Genomic DNA, 17,781 nt, shown 5'->3' with positions numbered 1-17,781 from the left:
CCAAGCTGGGGCTTTCCATATTGTCCCTGTAACAGCCCGCCCTGGCAGCTCCGGACATGATGCCACGAACTCCCCAGCGACTAGGAGTCCCCAGGACCCAGAGTGCCCTGCAGCTGGTAGCCCAGCCCAGCCTGAGCAAGGCCTTGGGCTTGCTCCTCTCTAGACCCACCCACCCACATGCTTGGCTCCAGCTTCCTGGCAGAGGCAAATGGCTGGTCTGAGGTCGACAAAAATAAAAACAGCGGGACTTGATCTCACGGGGCAGCCGTGTGGCTCCAGTCCAGGGGCATCCCAGGCCTCCGGGTCCCATCTGGTCCCCTAGCAGCCAGGAGAATCTGGGGCCTTCAAGAGAATCCCGGCCTCTGGCACCCGCCCCCCTCCCTCCCCCAGTCTTGTCCATTCCCACCCCTTGCCACCCCCCACCCCCGTGAGAATCAGTGGGAGGCAGGGCAGGTCCCAGAGGAACATCTGGCTGAGGCAGGTTCAAGGGCGGGTGGTGAGCCTCATCCCCAAGGGCTTTCCCGAAAGGTGCCAAGGAGCCCCGAATCCGCCGCTGCCCACACCGGGGCTGGAAAGGGAGAGCGGGCAGTCTCTAGCACTGACCAGGCTGGTAGCTGTCTGCAAGGTTGTCTGCAGCCATTCCGAGGCGTGAAGACTAGAGCCCAGCCCCAGTCAGGCTTGCCCCCCTCCCAGGCACTGAGATCTAACTGGGCCGGTCCACATACAGCCCAGGACAGGTGCTGGTGGCTGTGGTTTGGCTGCTGGGGCCACGGAGCTGTGGTGGGGGGGAGCCAGAGCAGACCCCCCCACTGATGGTCACACCCACACCCTGGACTGAAAGCCAGCTTCCTGCTCCAGAGCCCCTGCCTCTTGGAAGAGGGAAGCCATCAAAGGGTTTGGAGGCTCTCTTGTCCCTCTCGTCCTTCCACGTCTAAGGGGCCCAGACCGGACACCCCAAACCAGCCGAGGCCCCAGCATCCCCATCTCCCAGAAGCCCCCTCTTCCCTTCCCCCCGTGGGTCCTAGGTCGAAAGTCTATTTTGAAAACTGTAAATGTTCCTTGCGGTAGATAGCAGAGCTAATTTATCATGTTTATTTCCTGGGAGCCCCCCCTTTTTATATTCTATATCAAGAGGAGTTTTTGTAATATAAAACAGGACACCCACACTGATGGTTTTGCACTGGTTTTTGTGACTGTTTCTTACAAAAAGAAGAAGGAACGAAGAATAAATAGTGACTGTGAAGAAAGGTGGTCTTGCTTGGGGTGGGGGGAGATGGGGGCTGAGGCGGGAGCTTGGCCGGAGGGTGCTGGGCTCCAGGGACAAGGGTAGAGGGTGGTGGTGGTCGGGGGGAGTCGTCCCAAGCCTTCAGGACGGAGAGCTGGGCCCACCCTGGGTCTTCTTCAGATGTGTGGGTCCCCCTCCCCATCGTCCCTGCCTCCATCCCAGCAATGGCTCCTTGCCTTAATGTGCCCCCCCGCCCCATGTCCCCAGACCACATGGCTGTTTGCCAGGCTCCCTCCCCCTGGGCCTAGCGCCGATGTCCAAGCCAGCAGCATGGAATGTCAAGCTAGCGTCATCCCGGCAGGCCCTCCTGACCACCCAAGGGGCAAGGCTGCGTGGGCGGTGAGGCCGCTTGGCCAGCCCGAGCTTTCTACTTCCCGGCCGGCCACCATGCCCACTGGGCACGAGGACAAACCACCCATCACCCGTCGGAGGAGGAGCCGACGTCAGGAGGCCTTAAAAGGCCTGCGTCAGGAGGACAGGACTGTGGCCCTGGAGGACAGGTAAGCGAGCAAGCAGCCGGATTCTGGGCAGGGGCCCACACTGCAGCAGCAGGAGACGGAGGCGAGGAAAGAGCCCAGCCTCTCCTTAGCCACCAGGTTCCTGTCTGCTCCCCGACCCACGGGGCCTCTCCCCTCAGCTGTGGGACAGAAGCAGTCGCACTGCTCTGCTGGGGACCAGCTGCGTGGCTGCAGGGACAGTGGGCCCGGCGCCGACAGGGCAAGGTTCCCGGGCAGGGGTGCAGCCAGCAGCAGCCAGAGCCGGGCCGCCCCTGCCGACCACCCACCTCGCCCCACCGAACACACTCGATTCCAAGACGAGAAGCAAGGGCGGGGCCCGGGCTGCCTTTCTCCACACCTGTCCCCAGAACATGAGGGCCACCACGCCTGGGGCACACGCTTGTGTCCCAGAGGGAAGGGGAGCATGGGGAGTGACAGACAACGGGGGCCCACGGGCCGGGAAGGGCGCGGCGGGACGGCAGGGGGTGCTTCAGCTCTGAGGGAGCCGCTTGTCGCCTCCTCCAGGGCACTTGGGGTGGGGGACGTGAGCGAGGCCTGCTGAGATATTTCTATTTATTTCCTGTGCTGAGTTGGAAGGGCACCCAGTCCTAGCCCGCCGGGTCTCGGGGCAGCACCCTGGGGAGAGGGTGAGGGTAGGTGAGGGGGCTGAGCCAAGCGGACAGCAGACCCTGAAGGACATACCAAGGGACCAGGAAATGCCGCTGCTTCTCTTTCTTCCTCATCTCCAAACCCCATCACTCACAGGAGCCTCCACAGGGTTCGCTCTGTGCCACTGCCAGGGCCGGCCTGGGGGGGAGGGAGGCTGCTGGTGGCCTCTGGACCCAGGCCAGCTGTGGGGAGGCGGCTCCTGGGAGCCTCCAGGGGCTGGGCTGGAGGCAGAACAGCCTAGAGCAAGGTCCTAGGACAGAGCCTGTGGTGGCCGGGCTTGGGCTGGGGACGGGCTCTGGCTACAGGTGGCCCGCCTCACAGAGAGGCTGAAGAGGGAGGTACCAGCTCAAAGACAGCCATCCCAGCCCGTCAGCCCCACAGCTGGGCTGTGCGAAGGGCCGGGACGTGCGCCGACGGGGCCGACGGCAGCTCCCACAGGTGGCGAGGGCCCACGCCGAGTACGGGCACAGGGTCAAGCGGTCAGATTTCCCAGGCATACACAGAGGCCACGTTCAGCTGTGTGAGCACTAGATTGGGTGGGGGTGCGGGGAGGACGGGGAAGCAGGGCACACCTCTCTCAAACCAAAGAAGGGCCTCCTGGCAGAAGGGGCAGGAGCCTCGCCTTAGCCCAACACCCCATGACTCAAGCTCTTTAGTCAGTGTCTATCCAGGGGATCCGGAGGCCAAGAGAGCCAAGAAAAGGAGGCGGTGCTGTGTGGGGCGAAGGGCAGAGGTGCCGAGGCTCTGTCCCTCCCCAAACCTGAAAGTCCAGGAGATCACAGCATTTGGGGGTGCCCAGGAGGAAAGGAAGGCGAGTGGGGTCCTTCCTGCCTTCCAGGAGCCAGAGGGAAACTGAGGTCCCGGGGCCTCCCTGCTCCACAGGGGCCCCTGGCCCAGCGAGTGGCTAGACCTTCTTGGGTTTTCGGCCGACTTGGTAATAGTAGTAAACGCTGATGGCGACAAAAAGGAGGCGGCTGGCCAGAAGCAGCAGGATCCCCAGGGACACGAGGCCCGTCTCAGCTAGCGTGGCAGTGACCACTGCGGGAGAAAGACCGGGAGGGGACAGAGGTCAGAGGAGGGGTGTGCCTCAGCCCCCAACACAGGCTGACCTGCTGCGCCGGGGGCTCCTGCCGGCCGCCGGGCCTCACGGACATGTCTGGTCTGATGTCCCCCACGGGGCAGGTACGGGGGTGAGGGCGAGCGTGGGGGCCACACTGGGTGTGCGCTGTCGACCTGCGCTGGGTACACAAGTGAGCGATGGGTTAGGGGAGGCTGCGGGTGCACGTGCGTGTGGGAGGCCGTGGACGCGCATGACATATATTCAAGAAGGTACACGTATGTGTCTGGTGTGTGAGCACTAGTGTGCAGACATACAGGTAAACACGGCCGCGTGAGCCCCTCCCCCCAGACAGATTTCCATCCCTTCCTGGAAGCCAAGTGGCAGGAGCTGGAGAGCCAGGGGCCAAGCTGCCCTGCCCGCACCCCCCACCCCATCAGCCTCCCTGTCTCGCTGACCACCGCAGGACTCACCCAAGAACTGGACCCCAAAGTAACAGGCTTCGGTGAGCAGAGTCCATCGGATGATAACCTTCTCGGCCGTGTAGAGAGCATTCCACATGATCAGGGAGATGCCTGGGGTGGGGGAAGAAGGGTAGACTGGGAGCCGGCAGCTTGATCCACCCACCCCCTTGGGGGCGGGGCGGGATCCCAGATTTCTACATCCCCCACCCCCACGCACACTCCCCAAATTAAAACTCATCCATCATCTGACCTAACCCCATAACCCTAGGTCTCCCACTGCCTGGGTGAAGGGTTTGAAGGTGCCCCAGTGGCCACCAGCCCCTGCCCCCTCCCCCGGTACCGATGCAGACCCTTGAGGGATGGGTGTTGGCGCCATGGGCACGAGGTTGGGGAGACTGCGTGTACAGAGGCAGGGAGGCCTGCTGAAACAGCAGGGCTGGGCATCATGAGATGTGGCTGGGGTCCGGGGCCCACTGTGGGATCTGGGGGAGGCAGGTCTGGGAAGGTCGGCTGGATCCACCCCACAGACCACCCCGAAAGCCAGGTGGAGGGGCTGGGCCTTTATTCTGCAGGCAAAAGGGAGCCATAGAATGTTCGGGTGAAGAGGACGGACGCTACCTGTGCTAAGCTTTAAAAGCTGTACTTCAGCTTCCTACCAGGCACTGTGTGTGACTCAAATCGGAGAGGAAACAGGACGGTTCAAACGAGAGGCCCAAGGGTGGGAGGGATTTTCCAGACACTGTGTTGATTTTGCCTCCTCCTCTAGGTGGCGAGGTCCTGGAGGGCAGGGCCTGAGCCTCATTCATCTCTGCACCCCAATGACCAGGGGGTGCACTATACAGTAAGCACTCGGTAAGCCTTTGCCCCAGACGATGGCAAAGACGCAGCCCCGTCCCCTGGGTGTATTCCAGCAGTGGCCACAAGATGGCAGCACACACCCAGCAGAGACAGACTCCTCAGCTGAAGGGGGTAGGGCGGGGTGCTGGGAAGGGGAGCCCTGCACAAAGAAAGGCTTCGCCAAGCTCCTCTCAGTCTCTGTTGGGCCGCAGCTGCCCATCACGTCTGTCCTAACAATACTCACTGAGGAGCGCACCACCGTAGAGGCGGATGGGGGTCTTGCTGGTCACCTGGGCTCCATCAAAGACGGCATCATAGAGCTGGTCAGGGAAGGCGAGGGCCTGCGGGCATGGGTGGGCAGTTCAGAGTAAAGTGGGAAGGGGTTGCTGCTGAAACACCCCCTGGACATCTTCCTTCTTCCCCGCCGCCCCGAAGCCAGGCTGAGGTGTCTGGGGCAGTACAGTGTCAGAGCCATGGCTGTCCCCCACTCCCCTGTGTCAGGACAGAAGGCTCTAGATTCCCAGGGGCAAGGAGTCAGGAACATGGACCATGCGATCCAGGATGCTCCAGAGCAGGCAGGGTTCAGGCTGGGACTGTGGAGGGAGCTAGAGAGCCCTGACAGGCAGGGCCTCAGCACGGGGCCGTGCGGGGAGAGGCAGCCCCAAGGCAGGAGGGGAGCCCCCAGGAGAGACCCGGAGGCGGGACATAGGGAGCCAGACCCAGGGCCAGGTCCTGGGGGGCGGGAGGGGGGCTCACCATGATGGCAATGCCGGAGAAGAGCACAGCAGAAGCAAACTGCCAAACCCTGGGGGCGTGGAGAGAAAAGTCACAGCTAGGCCCCCTCGCTGCCACCTCCAGGCCCCAGGGGACCCTCCCCTCTCCAGCCAAGAGGTCCAGGGATGGCTGGTTTTAGGAGGAGGGAATGCAATGGGATGGAGTCACAGGCACGGGGACACGGGGGCAAAGCTGACGAGGCGGGGCCTCACGCAGCACCTGCCCATAACCCGGCACCCACCAAAACCCACGCTCGACGCTCACCTCAGCCCCAAAGGCTCCCGAACAGCAAACTTGATTTCATTGCCCAAGACCTGGCTGATCTGTGGACAAAGAGGGGTCAGGGGCACGCCCAGCCCACTCACTCCCCTCCCTGAGCCCCTGGCATGCCCAGGGACCCACCTGGGTTCTTCTGCTTAGCCAAAGGGTCCCCCAGGCTGGGAAGGTCACACTGAGGCCACCCCCCTCTGCCTCTTCTTGACACCAGAGCTTACGGGAAGCTGAAAATATGGTGGGTAAGATTAAAGCTCAGGGGTCTGCTAGACACAGGCTTAAAGCCTGGCTGTGCCACTTACTGGCTTGACCTTGACTTCTCTGAGCCTCAGTTTCCTTACCGATAAAAGGGGTTCATAACTATCTCCCAGGACTAGCAGGATTAAATCATACTTATAAAGCAACTGGTGCAGTAATGGGCACATAATAAGCATGAAATTCATTCTAATGATCTGTCTTCATTTTTGTTATTATAGCCCTGACGTCTCCATTAAGTTCCTAGAAAAAAAAAAAAAAAGGTGCTAAGTTCCAGGGCTCCCGCAGCTCCACAGGCCGTGGCTACTCTTCTCCCAAGTGGCAGGCCAGACCTGCGTCCCCAGATGGGTGTTCAGAGGCGGACCCCTGGGTGTGGCCAGCTTCAGGCCCCTCGGCCCACCTTGGAGCGGTGTACCTCCCCGTCGTCATCCTCCCCGCCCACACCGAGGATCTTGCGGGTCTTCAGGCGGCTCACGAGGTCCGTCTGGCTGTGCTTCTTCATGAGAGGTGGGGGCTGCTTGGCCGCCATCTTGTCCTGGAGCCTGGTGCCTACCCAAGGGCTGAGGGGAGACACCAGCCTCAGCCACAGGTCCTGCCCAGCTCCCAGACCTCAGGGACAGCCAGACCTGACCCCGGGGCCTGGTGAGACCTCCCTGGCAGCCTAGGGCAGCATCTGGAATACCGGCAAGAAATCTGGGGGGCCCAGACTTAGTACTTGGCTCCTTAACCACCTGGCTGTTTGATGAAAGGGCCTCTCCTCTTCCTGGCCTCCGCTTCCTCATCTATAAAATGGATGGGGGAGGATGTCCCTAAAGCTCTTCCAGCTGTGTGAGCCCATCTGGCCTCCACGGACATGGCGCACCCCCGGTAATCAGGTTGGTTGGAGCCTTATAGATGGCCCTGGAGGAGTGTGTGGGCCCGGGAAAGGCATTCGGACCCAGGTGGAGACCACATTCAAAGGTTCCTGGGAGGTGGGGGCAAACAGGAGTCCGGGCCAGTTGTGCCAGAAGAGGGAACATCTGCCCAAGTCCTGGGGTCCAGGCGCCACACTGAACTTTTGCCCAGATAATCTCTCTGTCCAGCAAGCCCTCCCTCCCTGTCTCGCAGACAACCTCCTTCAAACCTGCCAGGACTTAAAGAAGGGGAGGGGGGTGTCCCCAGGACCCAGGAGAGCCAGAGGAAGGATGGCCAGGAGAGCCTTCTGGCCGGGGACACCCACTACCGGCCTCTTCCCCACCCCTGTCTGCTCACGATCCTTCAGAGCCCCCACTCCCCAGCCACCCCCAGCTCCACCTCGGGCTCGGTCTTGGGCACCTACTTTGTGCCAGGCACTGGGCTGGGAGACACAGAGATGAGGTGACTGCTGGTCTCGCCTTCAATCAGCACAAAACCTATGCAAAGGAGACAAAAGTGTGGACTCCAGTGAGGCAAAGGCTTCCAAGAGTTGGCCCAGGGGTGGCCCTGGGCTCCTCTAGTCACAGCCCGCCCCCCATCCCCGGCACGCGATGGGAATGATTTACACCCATTCTACAGATGAGGAAACCAAGGTCAACAAAGTTCAACAGAGACAGGGTTGAGTAACTCCAGGACCCTCCACCCGATAGCACCACATGCCATATTCCAGCATCTCATTCTACAGAGGCCCACAGACACCCGCTGGTCGGCCTCGGGGTTTCCGGTGAGTGATGTCCAGCTCCCGGGCCTTAGTTCCTCATCTATGAAATGGGGGTCGCTATGTGGTCCCCTCCCCCCCAACCCTGGGGGCACGGAGGTGGCCGGGGTTGACGATGAAGACAGTTCCAATGCCCAAGACCATTTGATGGGGGGGGTGGCCAGCCCCACCAGAGAAGGCAGGGTTTAACCACGCTGCTCCCCCGGGCGGCCGGGCACTGTCCCCACACCTCAGCACTTGCCACCACTTCTCGTGACTCCAGAGCGAGGCGACAATCAGCCTGGTGTCCCTCCCACCGCCCGGGAGCCCTCCACGAGAGCTGCCAGCCACAGCTGGGAACCGCCGGGGCCCGCCTCCCTCGCCGGGCCTCAGCCAAGAAAGCACCGGGGCACCCAGCCCTCACCCTCCTTCCTCTTCCAGCCTCCCCTCTGGCCTTTCATTTTTTAATTTACATACTGCAGAACCGACATTCTTTGTTGTTGCAGTTACATGACTTTTAGCACATGTATAGATGCAGAGAAGGACCACCTGCGAATTGGGACACCTGCCCTGGCCCTCCCCTGCCCTCCCCTCTCGCCCCCCTCAGCCACTGATCTCCGGGCCGTCACTCTAGCTTGGTTTTGTTTTTTCAAACACGTTCGATAAATAGACTCATATAGCCGAGAACCACTTGAGACCAGCTTCTTCCATTCCGCGTAATGCTAAAATGCCTCTGAGACTCGTTCGGGCTGCTGGGCGCTTCCCCTGCCTGGTCCTCTTTAGGGCCGGGTAATATTCCATGGCGGAAGATGCACCAGTTGGTTGACCCGGTCACTCACTGAAGGCCATCTGGGTTGTTTCCAGAGTTTGACAGTTACGCACAGGTCTCCGTCCCGTGGCGTAAGGTGGCACTCGGGTCAAGCCCGCCAGGCCCCGGGCTGTCTCAGTGACCCCCGCTCAGAGCGTCAGCTGCCTTCCTCTGCCCGAAGAGCCCTCCCCACCAACACACACACAACGCTCCCCTCCGCACCGCAGGCCCGAACCTGCAAAGCAAGGGCTGTGGGTTGTGGGAGTGCCAGCCTCCTGGGACGGGGTACAGCAAAGGGACTGCAGTGGCCTGGGCTCCACTGGACGCCAGCATGACTCTTAGAGGGGACAGGCTTCATCCACAGGCACCGCCATCAGGTACTTGGGCTGGAGGGACCCACGGTGGCCTCCCCACCGAGCCCAGCTGCCAGCAAGGAGCTCACCACCCTCAAACGGCCCTAGGGCCTCCTGGGGAGAGTGAAATCGGGGAGTAGGGTCCCCGACACCTGCCTTGGCACAGCTAACTACTCTGAGCACTGAGTTCTGTCCCTTCTTCCCCCACAGCACGGGGCCCCACCTGGGGAGCACAGGTAGACAGCTGCAGTACCCCATGCACGTGCCAGACCCCCCCATGCCCCCCCAAGGCAAACCACATACATGGACCCCTCAGACCTGCCCTCGAACTTTCTTCCCGTTCCCACTCCACAGGTGTTTTTCAGCCTGGCCTCATTTTAACCTAGGTGAGGACAGAGGGCACCTCCCTCCGCTCCACTCCCTGCACCGCGGCTGAGCCGGGGGTGCGTTCGGATCCTGGGTCTGCCCTCTTACCAGCCGCAGGGCTTCGGGCAGCTCCCTGCAGCTCTCCCAGCCTCAGTGTCTGCCCTGTGAAATGGGGTTAATAAGAACACTCCCTCTGTGTGAGTGCGGGAGGCCCAGGAGAGGGAACATGCGCAGGGCCCGGGGCCAAGTGCCCTGCCTGCCCACACTCCTACTTCCCGTTCTTCATGCGGCCATTGAGCCGCGCACAATGCAAACAGCGGCCTGATAGGGCCGTTGCTTCCTTTCCAGAGCCAGCTGCCCTTCAAAGGGCCCCCAGGGCTCCCCCCTTCCCCTGTGCCAGGCTGCCCGAGGCTAAGGACAGGGGCGGGTGGAGGAGAACCTGCCAAGCAAGGAGCTGGGACAAGGTAGCCTGCAGCCCCCTAGAGGCCGAGTTCATGACCCTCTACATTCTGCGCCTGGCGGGCCTCTCTGACCTTGATTCCCAATAAAGCCAGCAAGTCCCTGTCCTTTTTCATGGTGGTTCCCAGTTCTGAACCACTGCCCAGCCAGGAAGGTCCTCCTTGCGCCCTGCTCCTCCCCACCTCCACCCTCCTTATTCTTCAGGGCCACACAGCCCCTCCTCAGGGGCCTTCCCAGGACACATCCTCTCCCTCTGTCGCCTGGACTCCCATGGGTCTCAGCATGGGTGGCCACGGGGGGCCACTTCCAGCCCATACCCTGGTCCCGTCACGGGCACTCGGGCTCCTGGAGACCCCGTGATCTGAAGGCAGGGCTGCTGCCTAGTCCGAGAATCTCCCTGCTGCACCTCTGCACACGGTGGGCGCTCCATCGGCATGGGCCAGTGAGGGGCAGCTGGGCCACAGGAAGTAGGCCTCCTTAACCCCACCCAGAACACCCGGGGTCCCACTCAGGTAGACGGGGCAGGGCCCAAGGGGAGGGGAGGCTCCAAACACACACTAGATGAGGCAGAAAGCTGAGGCCCGGAGAGGGCCAAGGAGCCAGTGGCTGGCGAGTGCAGGAAAGGGGCTTTGCAGTCAGGCGGGGCTGGCTTCTAATTGGACCTCTCCTACGGGCTGGTGGCCTCGGACCAGTGGGTCTAGGGTGCTGAAGACATAGGAGAGTGGGTACAGATGTTCTTGGCGAAGGGTCTGGCCCATGCAGTGTCCAGGAAATGGTGGGGGTCAGGACTGGGGGAGACAGTGTGGTGAGACCTCTCGATGCCCCCCTCCTCAGAAAGCTGTGGCCATTGCTAGAAGATCAGCGCCCCGGGGCAGGGCTTTCTGTAGGTCTTGCTCACGGAGCCTGGGACACTTCCTGGCATGTGAGGAGCTCACCAAATATTTGTCACCAAGTCGTGAGTTGGGGAAGGGATTGCCCCCCCACCTGACCGCTGGCCAAGATCTGACTCCCTGCAGCACTGCCCCCCCCACCACGCCCCTGCCCGCCCCTCACATCAAGTGCAGGGACATCTGAGGGCAGGAAGAACATCCCCAAAGAGCTCCCAGTGGCAGCAAGACAGAGGGGGTCATGACTAGAGAGGCCGGGAACAGAGAGACTTTTCAGGGGTGCAAGTGTCAGGGGAGAACGGGGGGGGGTGCATATACTTAGTGATTAGGCAAGCTTGGGCTCAAACCTCAACTCTTTCTCTTGTCTGTGACCTCAAGAAAGTTTCCTAACCACTCTGAGCTTCCATTTCTTCCTTGGTGAAACCACGGTACTATTTTTTAGCTCACGGGGTTGTGATGAGACCCTGAGCAAAGGCAATTAGGGGGCCCGGCACCTACTATGGGCTCCATACAGGACAGCAATTAACGGCATTGCTTATGGGGCGGCTGCCAAGGCCTTGTCCTGGCGGCAGGTCAGGTGGGGCTGGGGCGTCATTCCCATGCTGGTCCCAAAGGACCTCTCCCCACCCCCTGCAGCCTTCCCAGGAAGCCTGGTTTCCATAGAAACAGTCGGACTGCAGAGCTGTCCCCGGCATGGAGACTGTGCCCATGAGGGCTGGCTTAGAAACCTGACCAGCAGTGGGGCGGGGGGGAGGCACAGAGGAAGGGGGCCTGGGGCCCAGCACACCCACCAGCTGCTGAGCCTCCCGGTGATGCAGCGGGGAGTCACTGTGATGCTGAACATCACAGCCAAGAACCACTTCCTTTTCAAACAAGACCCTTTGCTGGAGGGACAGTGCCCCCCTCTCCCTCCCCATCTGGCAGGAACTGCCCCCGAGAGCATCCACCCCAGGGCTGGAGGCAGAGGACAAGTACTTCCAGGCCAGGAATTCTTGGCAGCCCCCAAACAACCCCATGAGAATGGCTGTACTGTCACCCCCATTCTACAGACGAGGAAACTAAGGCCTGAGGGACTTAATCAAGCTTCTCAGGGTTAAGTGGCAGAGCTGAAATCGGGAGCAAGTTAACTACGCGATAAATGGATATCCTGAGAGGAGCTGGTCTGTGTGTGTGTGCCGGGCCTGGGGTGCTGTTTGGTGAACCTGACCTCTAGGAAGAGCTAAGCCGTAAGCCATCTTCCTCCTCACATCGCCCCTTGAAAGCCCCCAGCAGGTTGTCAGTATCTGAACTCCTTCCTTCCTGGGGTCTAGCCTCTCTTGGGTTAAGGCCTTGTGACTCCAGCAGGACCAGGGAAGGGCTACGGGGAGACCCATTGTTCTCTTATCACACTGGAGCAAAATAGCTGGAAACGGGGTGTGGGACCGCGCAGCGCCAGGAGAGGGGGCACTGACAGAGGGGGCCTCCGGGCGGGCGGTCAGAGAGAAGGGGGGGCAAGGGGAGAGGGCCAGCAAGGAGGCCAGGGAGGCTAGAAGGTCCAGAGCCCCCCTGCCCCATCATCCACCCCGTGGTCCCTTCCTGGGGCGGCCCATCAGCTCCTTGGCCGAGAGGCCTTTCAAAGACCCCCAACCCAGAACCCCCCAGCCTGAGCCCTCAGGCAGAGTGAATCTCACTTCTCGAGGGCTGTGCTGGAGAGGCGTGGGCGTGAACGGACCCATGTTCATTCCTAGCCTGAGCCTTGGGGCCCATTAGCCATGCAGACCCTCCATTCCTGCGCTGTAAATGGGGGTCAAGATGCCTGACTTACCAGGTTGGTGGCAGAATTACAGCGAAACCAGGAAGTCACAGGACACAAAGGGGGCTTGCCTGATGCCTGACTGACATCATGACTGACGTCATCGCCGTGGCTTCCCGGGTGCAGGTTTGGTCATGTGGGTCTCGGGGCGAAGGCACCAAGCCAAGGCGAGGCTGCGGCAGCAGAGCCTCCTGGAGGTGCGTCCTTCGAGAGCATAGTCATTCTAAAGGCCGAGCCTGCCTGAGTCAGCCTTGCCTCTCGAGTAGATGAGTAGACGGGGAGCCGGTCCCGCATCATCCATCACCCGCCCCCCCCGCCGGGCTCAGGGTGGAAGCGAGCGGTGGGACGACAGGTAGAGCTGGAGGGGGACAGGAGGGGGCGTGACGCGAAGCCCGCCAGAGGTACAGACCTAGTCCCGGACTCAAGGAAGGGATTCCACGTCCCATTTCCAAGAACCTCCAGGAACATGGGAGCTGGTATGGGGCCCAGCGGGGACACAGGAGAGCTGAGGTCCCCAGAGATTCTGTCTGCCACCGCGGCTAAACCAGGGCCCGACTTTGGGACTCGGGCGCCTCATCTAAGGAAAACTGGGAGTGTGGTCTCTGTCATGTTCCCGATGTGGCTTCTAAATCCACTCGCCGGCAGGACACGAGGCCCTAGCCCCAGCTGCTGGGCTGCCCCTGGGGACACACAGAATTTATCTACTAGTTCTCTTTCTTTTGAAGGTGCCTGATCTCCAGAGTGGCAGAGGGAAGCCCAAACGTTCATCACAAACAAATATCTCCAGATCTTCGGGGACCAAAAATAAACATTCCCTGCACCCTGGAAAGGCTGGGAGAGCAGAGCTGAGGAGGGGACATCCCTGGGCCTCACCCCCCGGGTCTGAGGCTGCTGTGCAAGGGGGGATTCAGCCCCCCGACGGCCAGCCGTCACCACTCAGATGTCACTGGGTCGTCCCTGTCCCTGCTGACAGAGGGCGAGCGCAAGGGGAATTTCTGTCCTTTTCAACGGGGAATGGGCCTGCCCGGCCCCCACCAGCCCAGTGACCACGTCAGGGCCCTCAAAGGCAGCTGGTGCTTCCGGGGGCCAGGGCTGTGGTGAGGGGGCAGCGGACACATGCCATCCCCCTCACCGCCCCTCCTACCTCTCTCCAAACCTCCGAAATGGGAGGACAAGAGGGGGGCAGGCGAACTTCCTTTCAGGGATGCTCCACCATTTTAAGCCAACTTTTCCAGAAGCAGGAGGTGATTTGCCTTCTGGGTGGGTTGGGGGAGGCAGGCAAAAGGGTCCCTGTACTTTTCCCAGGATGCTATGGGCAAGAACAACAGTCCAGGACTGATCATCTCCCCCCAGGATCTGGGGCTCTGGCTCAGGGTCAAAGGAATAGATCAGGACTCAAAAGGCCTGTGCTTAAATCCTGGTTCTACCATTTATTAGCTGCATGGCCTTGGGCCAGTGACACCACCTCTGTGGGCCTCAGTTTCATCTGTGAAATGGGTGTAATAAGGACACCTACAACCCACTGATGAGAAGATGCACAAAAACACCTAGAACGGTACCCGTTTTATAGTGAATGCTCAGTAATAACGTCGCTGCTGTTATTCTCAGGCTAGGAGACTCGGCTTCTTTGCCTCCGTTTCCCCCTTGACCGTACCAGCTTCAGTCCCCTTCAAGGAGCTACACATGGATACAAAATGGGGTGTTTACAAGGGGTGGCCTTAAGAAGGAAATGGGAAGGGAACAAGGGTCATGCTGGGTCAGGAGGAAGATGCTGCCCTGAGGCGCTCACAACGGCTGACAATGGGTGGCAGGGATACGGAACACCTTGAGGTACTAAGCCTGGGTGGCTCCCCTCCACGTTTCCGGCACTTGGCCAGGCCTGACCCTGGCAGGGACGCAAACCAGTGTTGCCAGTGAATAGCTGAGATGCAGGGTGAAGTGAAAATAGTATGGACCAGGACGCAGAACATCAGGCACCCCGCCCTGCCGTTGTGGCTCCTGCATGTCCTGTGGAGACTTTCAGGTCGTCTCTGAGCATCACTTCCCTCATCTGTGAAAGGGACACCCTTTATCCCTTTTCAGTCAGCCTTGCCTCTTATCTCTGCCCCACCCCCTCACTCCACTGGAACCACAGTGGCTCCTTACAGTTTCTCAAATATGGCGGACACATTTCAGCCCCAGGGCCTTTGCACAGGCCATTCGCTGCAGGATCTTTATTTCCCCAAGCTATCCCCACAGTTCACTCTTTCAGAGCCTTGGCTCAAGAGTCACCTCCTCAGGAAGGCCTCCTTGACCACCTTATTTAAAATGACAACCCCACCCCATTAAAATGGCAAAACCACCCCAGCCTCAACATGCCTGACACTCAACTTTTCCCCCCTCACCCCCCCCATACACTATATACTTTATTATTTGTCCCTCCACCATTTACGTGTCAGCTCCATGAGGGAAAGAATTTTTTTTTTGTTCTCAGCTGTCTCCCAGTGCCCCGAACTGTCTGGCACTTGGTTCACTAAATCACCTTTGGTATAGGGCCCACAGTTTGTTCAATCAAAGGAAAGAAGAGTCGAGAACTATGTATATCAGGGGTCACTGCTAATTTCATTGCTCTCCTACCCTCACATAGTGAGGGGCAGGCCCTTTCTCCGGGGTGGGGGGTGGCTAGCATAAGATTTGGCGGGGGAAGGGAGGCAGCAGAGTACAGAGTTGGAGAAGCTACAGCTGGAGCCTGGGGGTAGGGATCCAGCAGGTGTTGACAGCCAGACATGGGTGAAGGCCTTTGGGCCCCAGCCCTACACTCCAAATTTGGAAGAACTGATTAAACCCACAACATGTGGGCAGAAAAAGAGAAGCCAGGGCAGCTTGCTCCTGGCTAATGGAGTCAGAAGGGACCTCAAGGACCAGATGGCCCATTTTATAGATGGCATAACAGAGACCTGGAGAATACACAGTGCCTTATTTCCTAACAACCCAACAAGAAAAACTTTCCCTCCCGCGGGGCTGAGCGTGGGGCTGGTGTGAGGCTTGGGCTAAGGCTAAGGAACGGACTGTCCCCTCCTGGCACTCCACCAGCGCCTCCCACCCCACCCCATTCTGTGTCCCTGGGCTCTTTGGGCTGCAGAGGGTCGTGGGCCCCTCTACACCAGCCACCAGAGGTGTAGGTCCAAGAGGCCGCACCGTTGAGGTGACCATCCCCGCGGCCCTGATGCCTTCTCCCCGCGGGACGGCCCCACCAGGAAGTTTGTCCGAAGGAAATCAACCAGGAAGCGCGGGGCGGTGGTGGGGAGCCCACGCGGCCTTGGCTCCAGAGGAGCCCCGGGGTTCCGGCCTCTGCGCGCTCCAGCCCCCCACCCCGCCCACCTTGCTCCAAAGAAGAAACCCGCTCCCCTGGGGCCGCGAGGGGGAGGCGGGAGCCCGGCACTGGGTGGGGGCGGGGAGGGCGGAACGAGGGGAGGCAACGCAAGCGCCCGACCCTGCCGGGCGCGCCGGGGATGCGCGCGGGGTTCTGGCGGTTCCTCGATAGATCCCCCCACCCCGCCCCAGGATGGGTGCGAGTATTTTGCCCCTGGCAGGGAGCCCCAGCCCACCGAGAGCCAGGCCAATGGCCCCACACTGTCACCTTCCCGCTGAGCGCGCGACTTAGGGGAGACTGGGGGGCGTCCGTCTCCACCTGTGCTTCCCGGACCCTCCCACCCAACAACTGGGGCTTAGGCGCGGCTACGGTTTCTACCTCCTCCCCCACCCCCACCCCTTCCTCCCTCGCCGGCCCGGAGACCAGGGTCTCTCCCAGTCTGGCTTCCTCCTCCTCCACTGTGTCCTTCGTCTCCTAGCTCCAGGCACTCACCCACTTTCTGAGACCCGGGCCTGAGAGCTGGGGACCAGGCGGGGAGCTCCGGGCGTCTGGGCGCCCCCACGGCCCGCCCAACCAGTGGGTCCGGCCAGCGGGAACTCCGCCACCGCGATCCGCGGCCCTGCGGGGGCGAAGACAGAAGGAGGGGCACTCGCAAGTTTGTGCCGCGCACTCCTCGGACCGGGGAACAATGGCGATGGGGGGGAGGGGACAGAGAACCGAGCGCGGGGACAACAGTCAGACCCCAGGGAGAAAGAAACTGCTGTTGCCTCTTTCTCCCTAGCTCCGAAGCAGAGGGGGAGGCAGGAGGGAAATAAAACAGTCCAACGGGGAGGAGACAGTGAAGGCAGAAAGCCGGGGGAGAGAGGGAAACCAAGGCAGCGGGAAGGGCGGCGAGTGGAGAGCGCCAAGGAAGGTAACCGAAGGGGCTGCGGGGCTGCGCCTTGCGGGGGGGGACCCCTGGAGTCCTGGCATTATCTGCCGGGGCCAAGAGGTCCTGGGGCGTCCAGTTCGCGCGCACGGGGTCCCCAGGTCCGCCGCGGTCACTGCGGCGGCAGAAGCCCCGCGGGGCTGGGCTGCGCTGCGCAGGCACCGGCCGGCGGCGGGAGGGGAGCGTGCGGGGCTCGGAGGCGGCGGCGGGGAACAGAACTTACGTTCCTAGAGCATGCTGGCGCCGGCGCTGCGCGGAGCTGGCGAGCCGGGGGACGCTCAGGCCCTCGGGCGCCTCACATCGCGCCGCCCGCGCGGGGCGGGGCAGGGCAGGGCCGGGCCGGGCGGGACTGCGCGCGGCGTCCTGCGCGCCCGGGGTTTACCGGAGTCGGGCGGCCCGCGCTGGTCCCTCCTCTCAGTCCCGCGCCAAGCCAATGGCGCACCGTCCCCTCCCACGCGCCGGCTGCCTCGCCCCCGAGGGGGGCCGCCGGGCGGGAGGGGGAGAGGGGCTGGGGCTACTGGGCTCCGGGGCTCCCCGGCCGAGGCTTTCCCAGGGACTGCCTGTGGGGGGCGCGCTCACGCCCCGGGACAAGGCACTGGAGAATCGAAGCCGAGGGCCCGCAGGCCACCCAGGAAGACTTTCTTGGCAAGTTCTGAAGACTGCGCCCCTTTCCTGAGACTCTCAACACCCCCGCAGGTTGGCAAACCACACTGTCTTAAATATCCTTGGGGTATCCCCTGGGGCCTAGGCCAGTGTCTAAAATGGAAGGGACTGCTGTGGCTGGTAGACACCCAAGTGTGTAGGGAACACAGTGACAACAATGGTCACCATCTGCTGAGCGCCCGCTCCGTGCCAGGCACCGTGTGCTCAAGGAGTTTCGAGCATTAACTCATTTGATTCTCACGACAACCTAAGAAAGCGGCATGATTAATCCCATTTTACAGATGATGGTTAGTGACTTTGGATTTGGGCTTCCAGCTTAGACCCACCCTTCTCTCTCCCCCTGCACAGGACACCCACCCCCTCCACATACACACCCATCTTCTTCATCCTCCACCCTAAAATTTGGTCTCC

At 61.3% G+C, this 17,781-nt stretch overlaps 1 protein-coding gene across 2 annotated transcripts; it reads right to left on the bottom strand.

Moving 5' to 3' along the window:
• Positions 1–1,173: 1,173 nt before the first annotated feature.
• TP53I11 (tumor protein p53 inducible protein 11) lies at positions 1,174–17,085 on the bottom strand. 2 transcript variants are annotated; one of them, XM_021685392.2, is made up of 8 exons: positions 16,931–17,085; positions 7,430–7,502; positions 6,512–6,671; positions 5,848–5,906; positions 5,566–5,614; positions 5,054–5,150; positions 3,982–4,083; positions 1,174–3,489 (listed from the first exon to the last, which is right to left on the bottom strand). In XM_021685392.2, exons 3-8 carry the CDS (start codon positions 6,638–6,640, stop codon positions 3,356–3,358), a joined length of 570 nt encoding a protein of 189 aa, XP_021541067.1. In that variant the 5' UTR covers positions 6,641–6,671; positions 7,430–7,502; positions 16,931–17,085; the 3' UTR covers positions 1,174–3,355. The 2 variants fall into 2 exon arrangements, with proteins under 2 accessions (XP_021541067.1, XP_044775375.1); XM_044919440.1 differs by lacking the exons at positions 5,848–5,906; positions 7,430–7,502; positions 16,931–17,085 and having other exon boundaries at positions 6,512–6,540.
• Positions 17,086–17,781: the final 696 nt, after the last annotated feature.

Source organism: Neomonachus schauinslandi, chromosome 11 (assembly GCF_002201575.2).
Source record: "Neomonachus schauinslandi chromosome 11, ASM220157v2, whole genome shotgun sequence".
NCBI lineage: Eukaryota > Metazoa > Chordata > Mammalia > Carnivora > Phocidae > Neomonachus > Neomonachus schauinslandi.
The sequence above is the reverse complement of the archived record's forward strand: the minus strand, read 5'-3'. Positions and strand labels throughout refer to the sequence as shown.

Excerpts from the sequence above, each read along its gene's own strand:
- TP53I11 (XM_021685392.2), bottom strand. The coding sequence starts at position 6,640 with ATGGCGGCCAAGCAGCCCCCACCTCTCATGAAGAAGCACAGCCAGACG. Across the intron at positions 5,615-5,847 it reads CGGGAGCCTTTGGGGCTGAG|GGTTTGGCAGTTTGCTTCTG; the intron begins GTGAGCGTCGAG and ends CCACGCCCCCAG. Across the intron at positions 5,151-5,565 it reads TCTCCGGCATTGCCATCATG|GCCCTCGCCTTCCCTGACCA; the intron begins GTGAGCCCCCCT and ends CCATGCCCGCAG.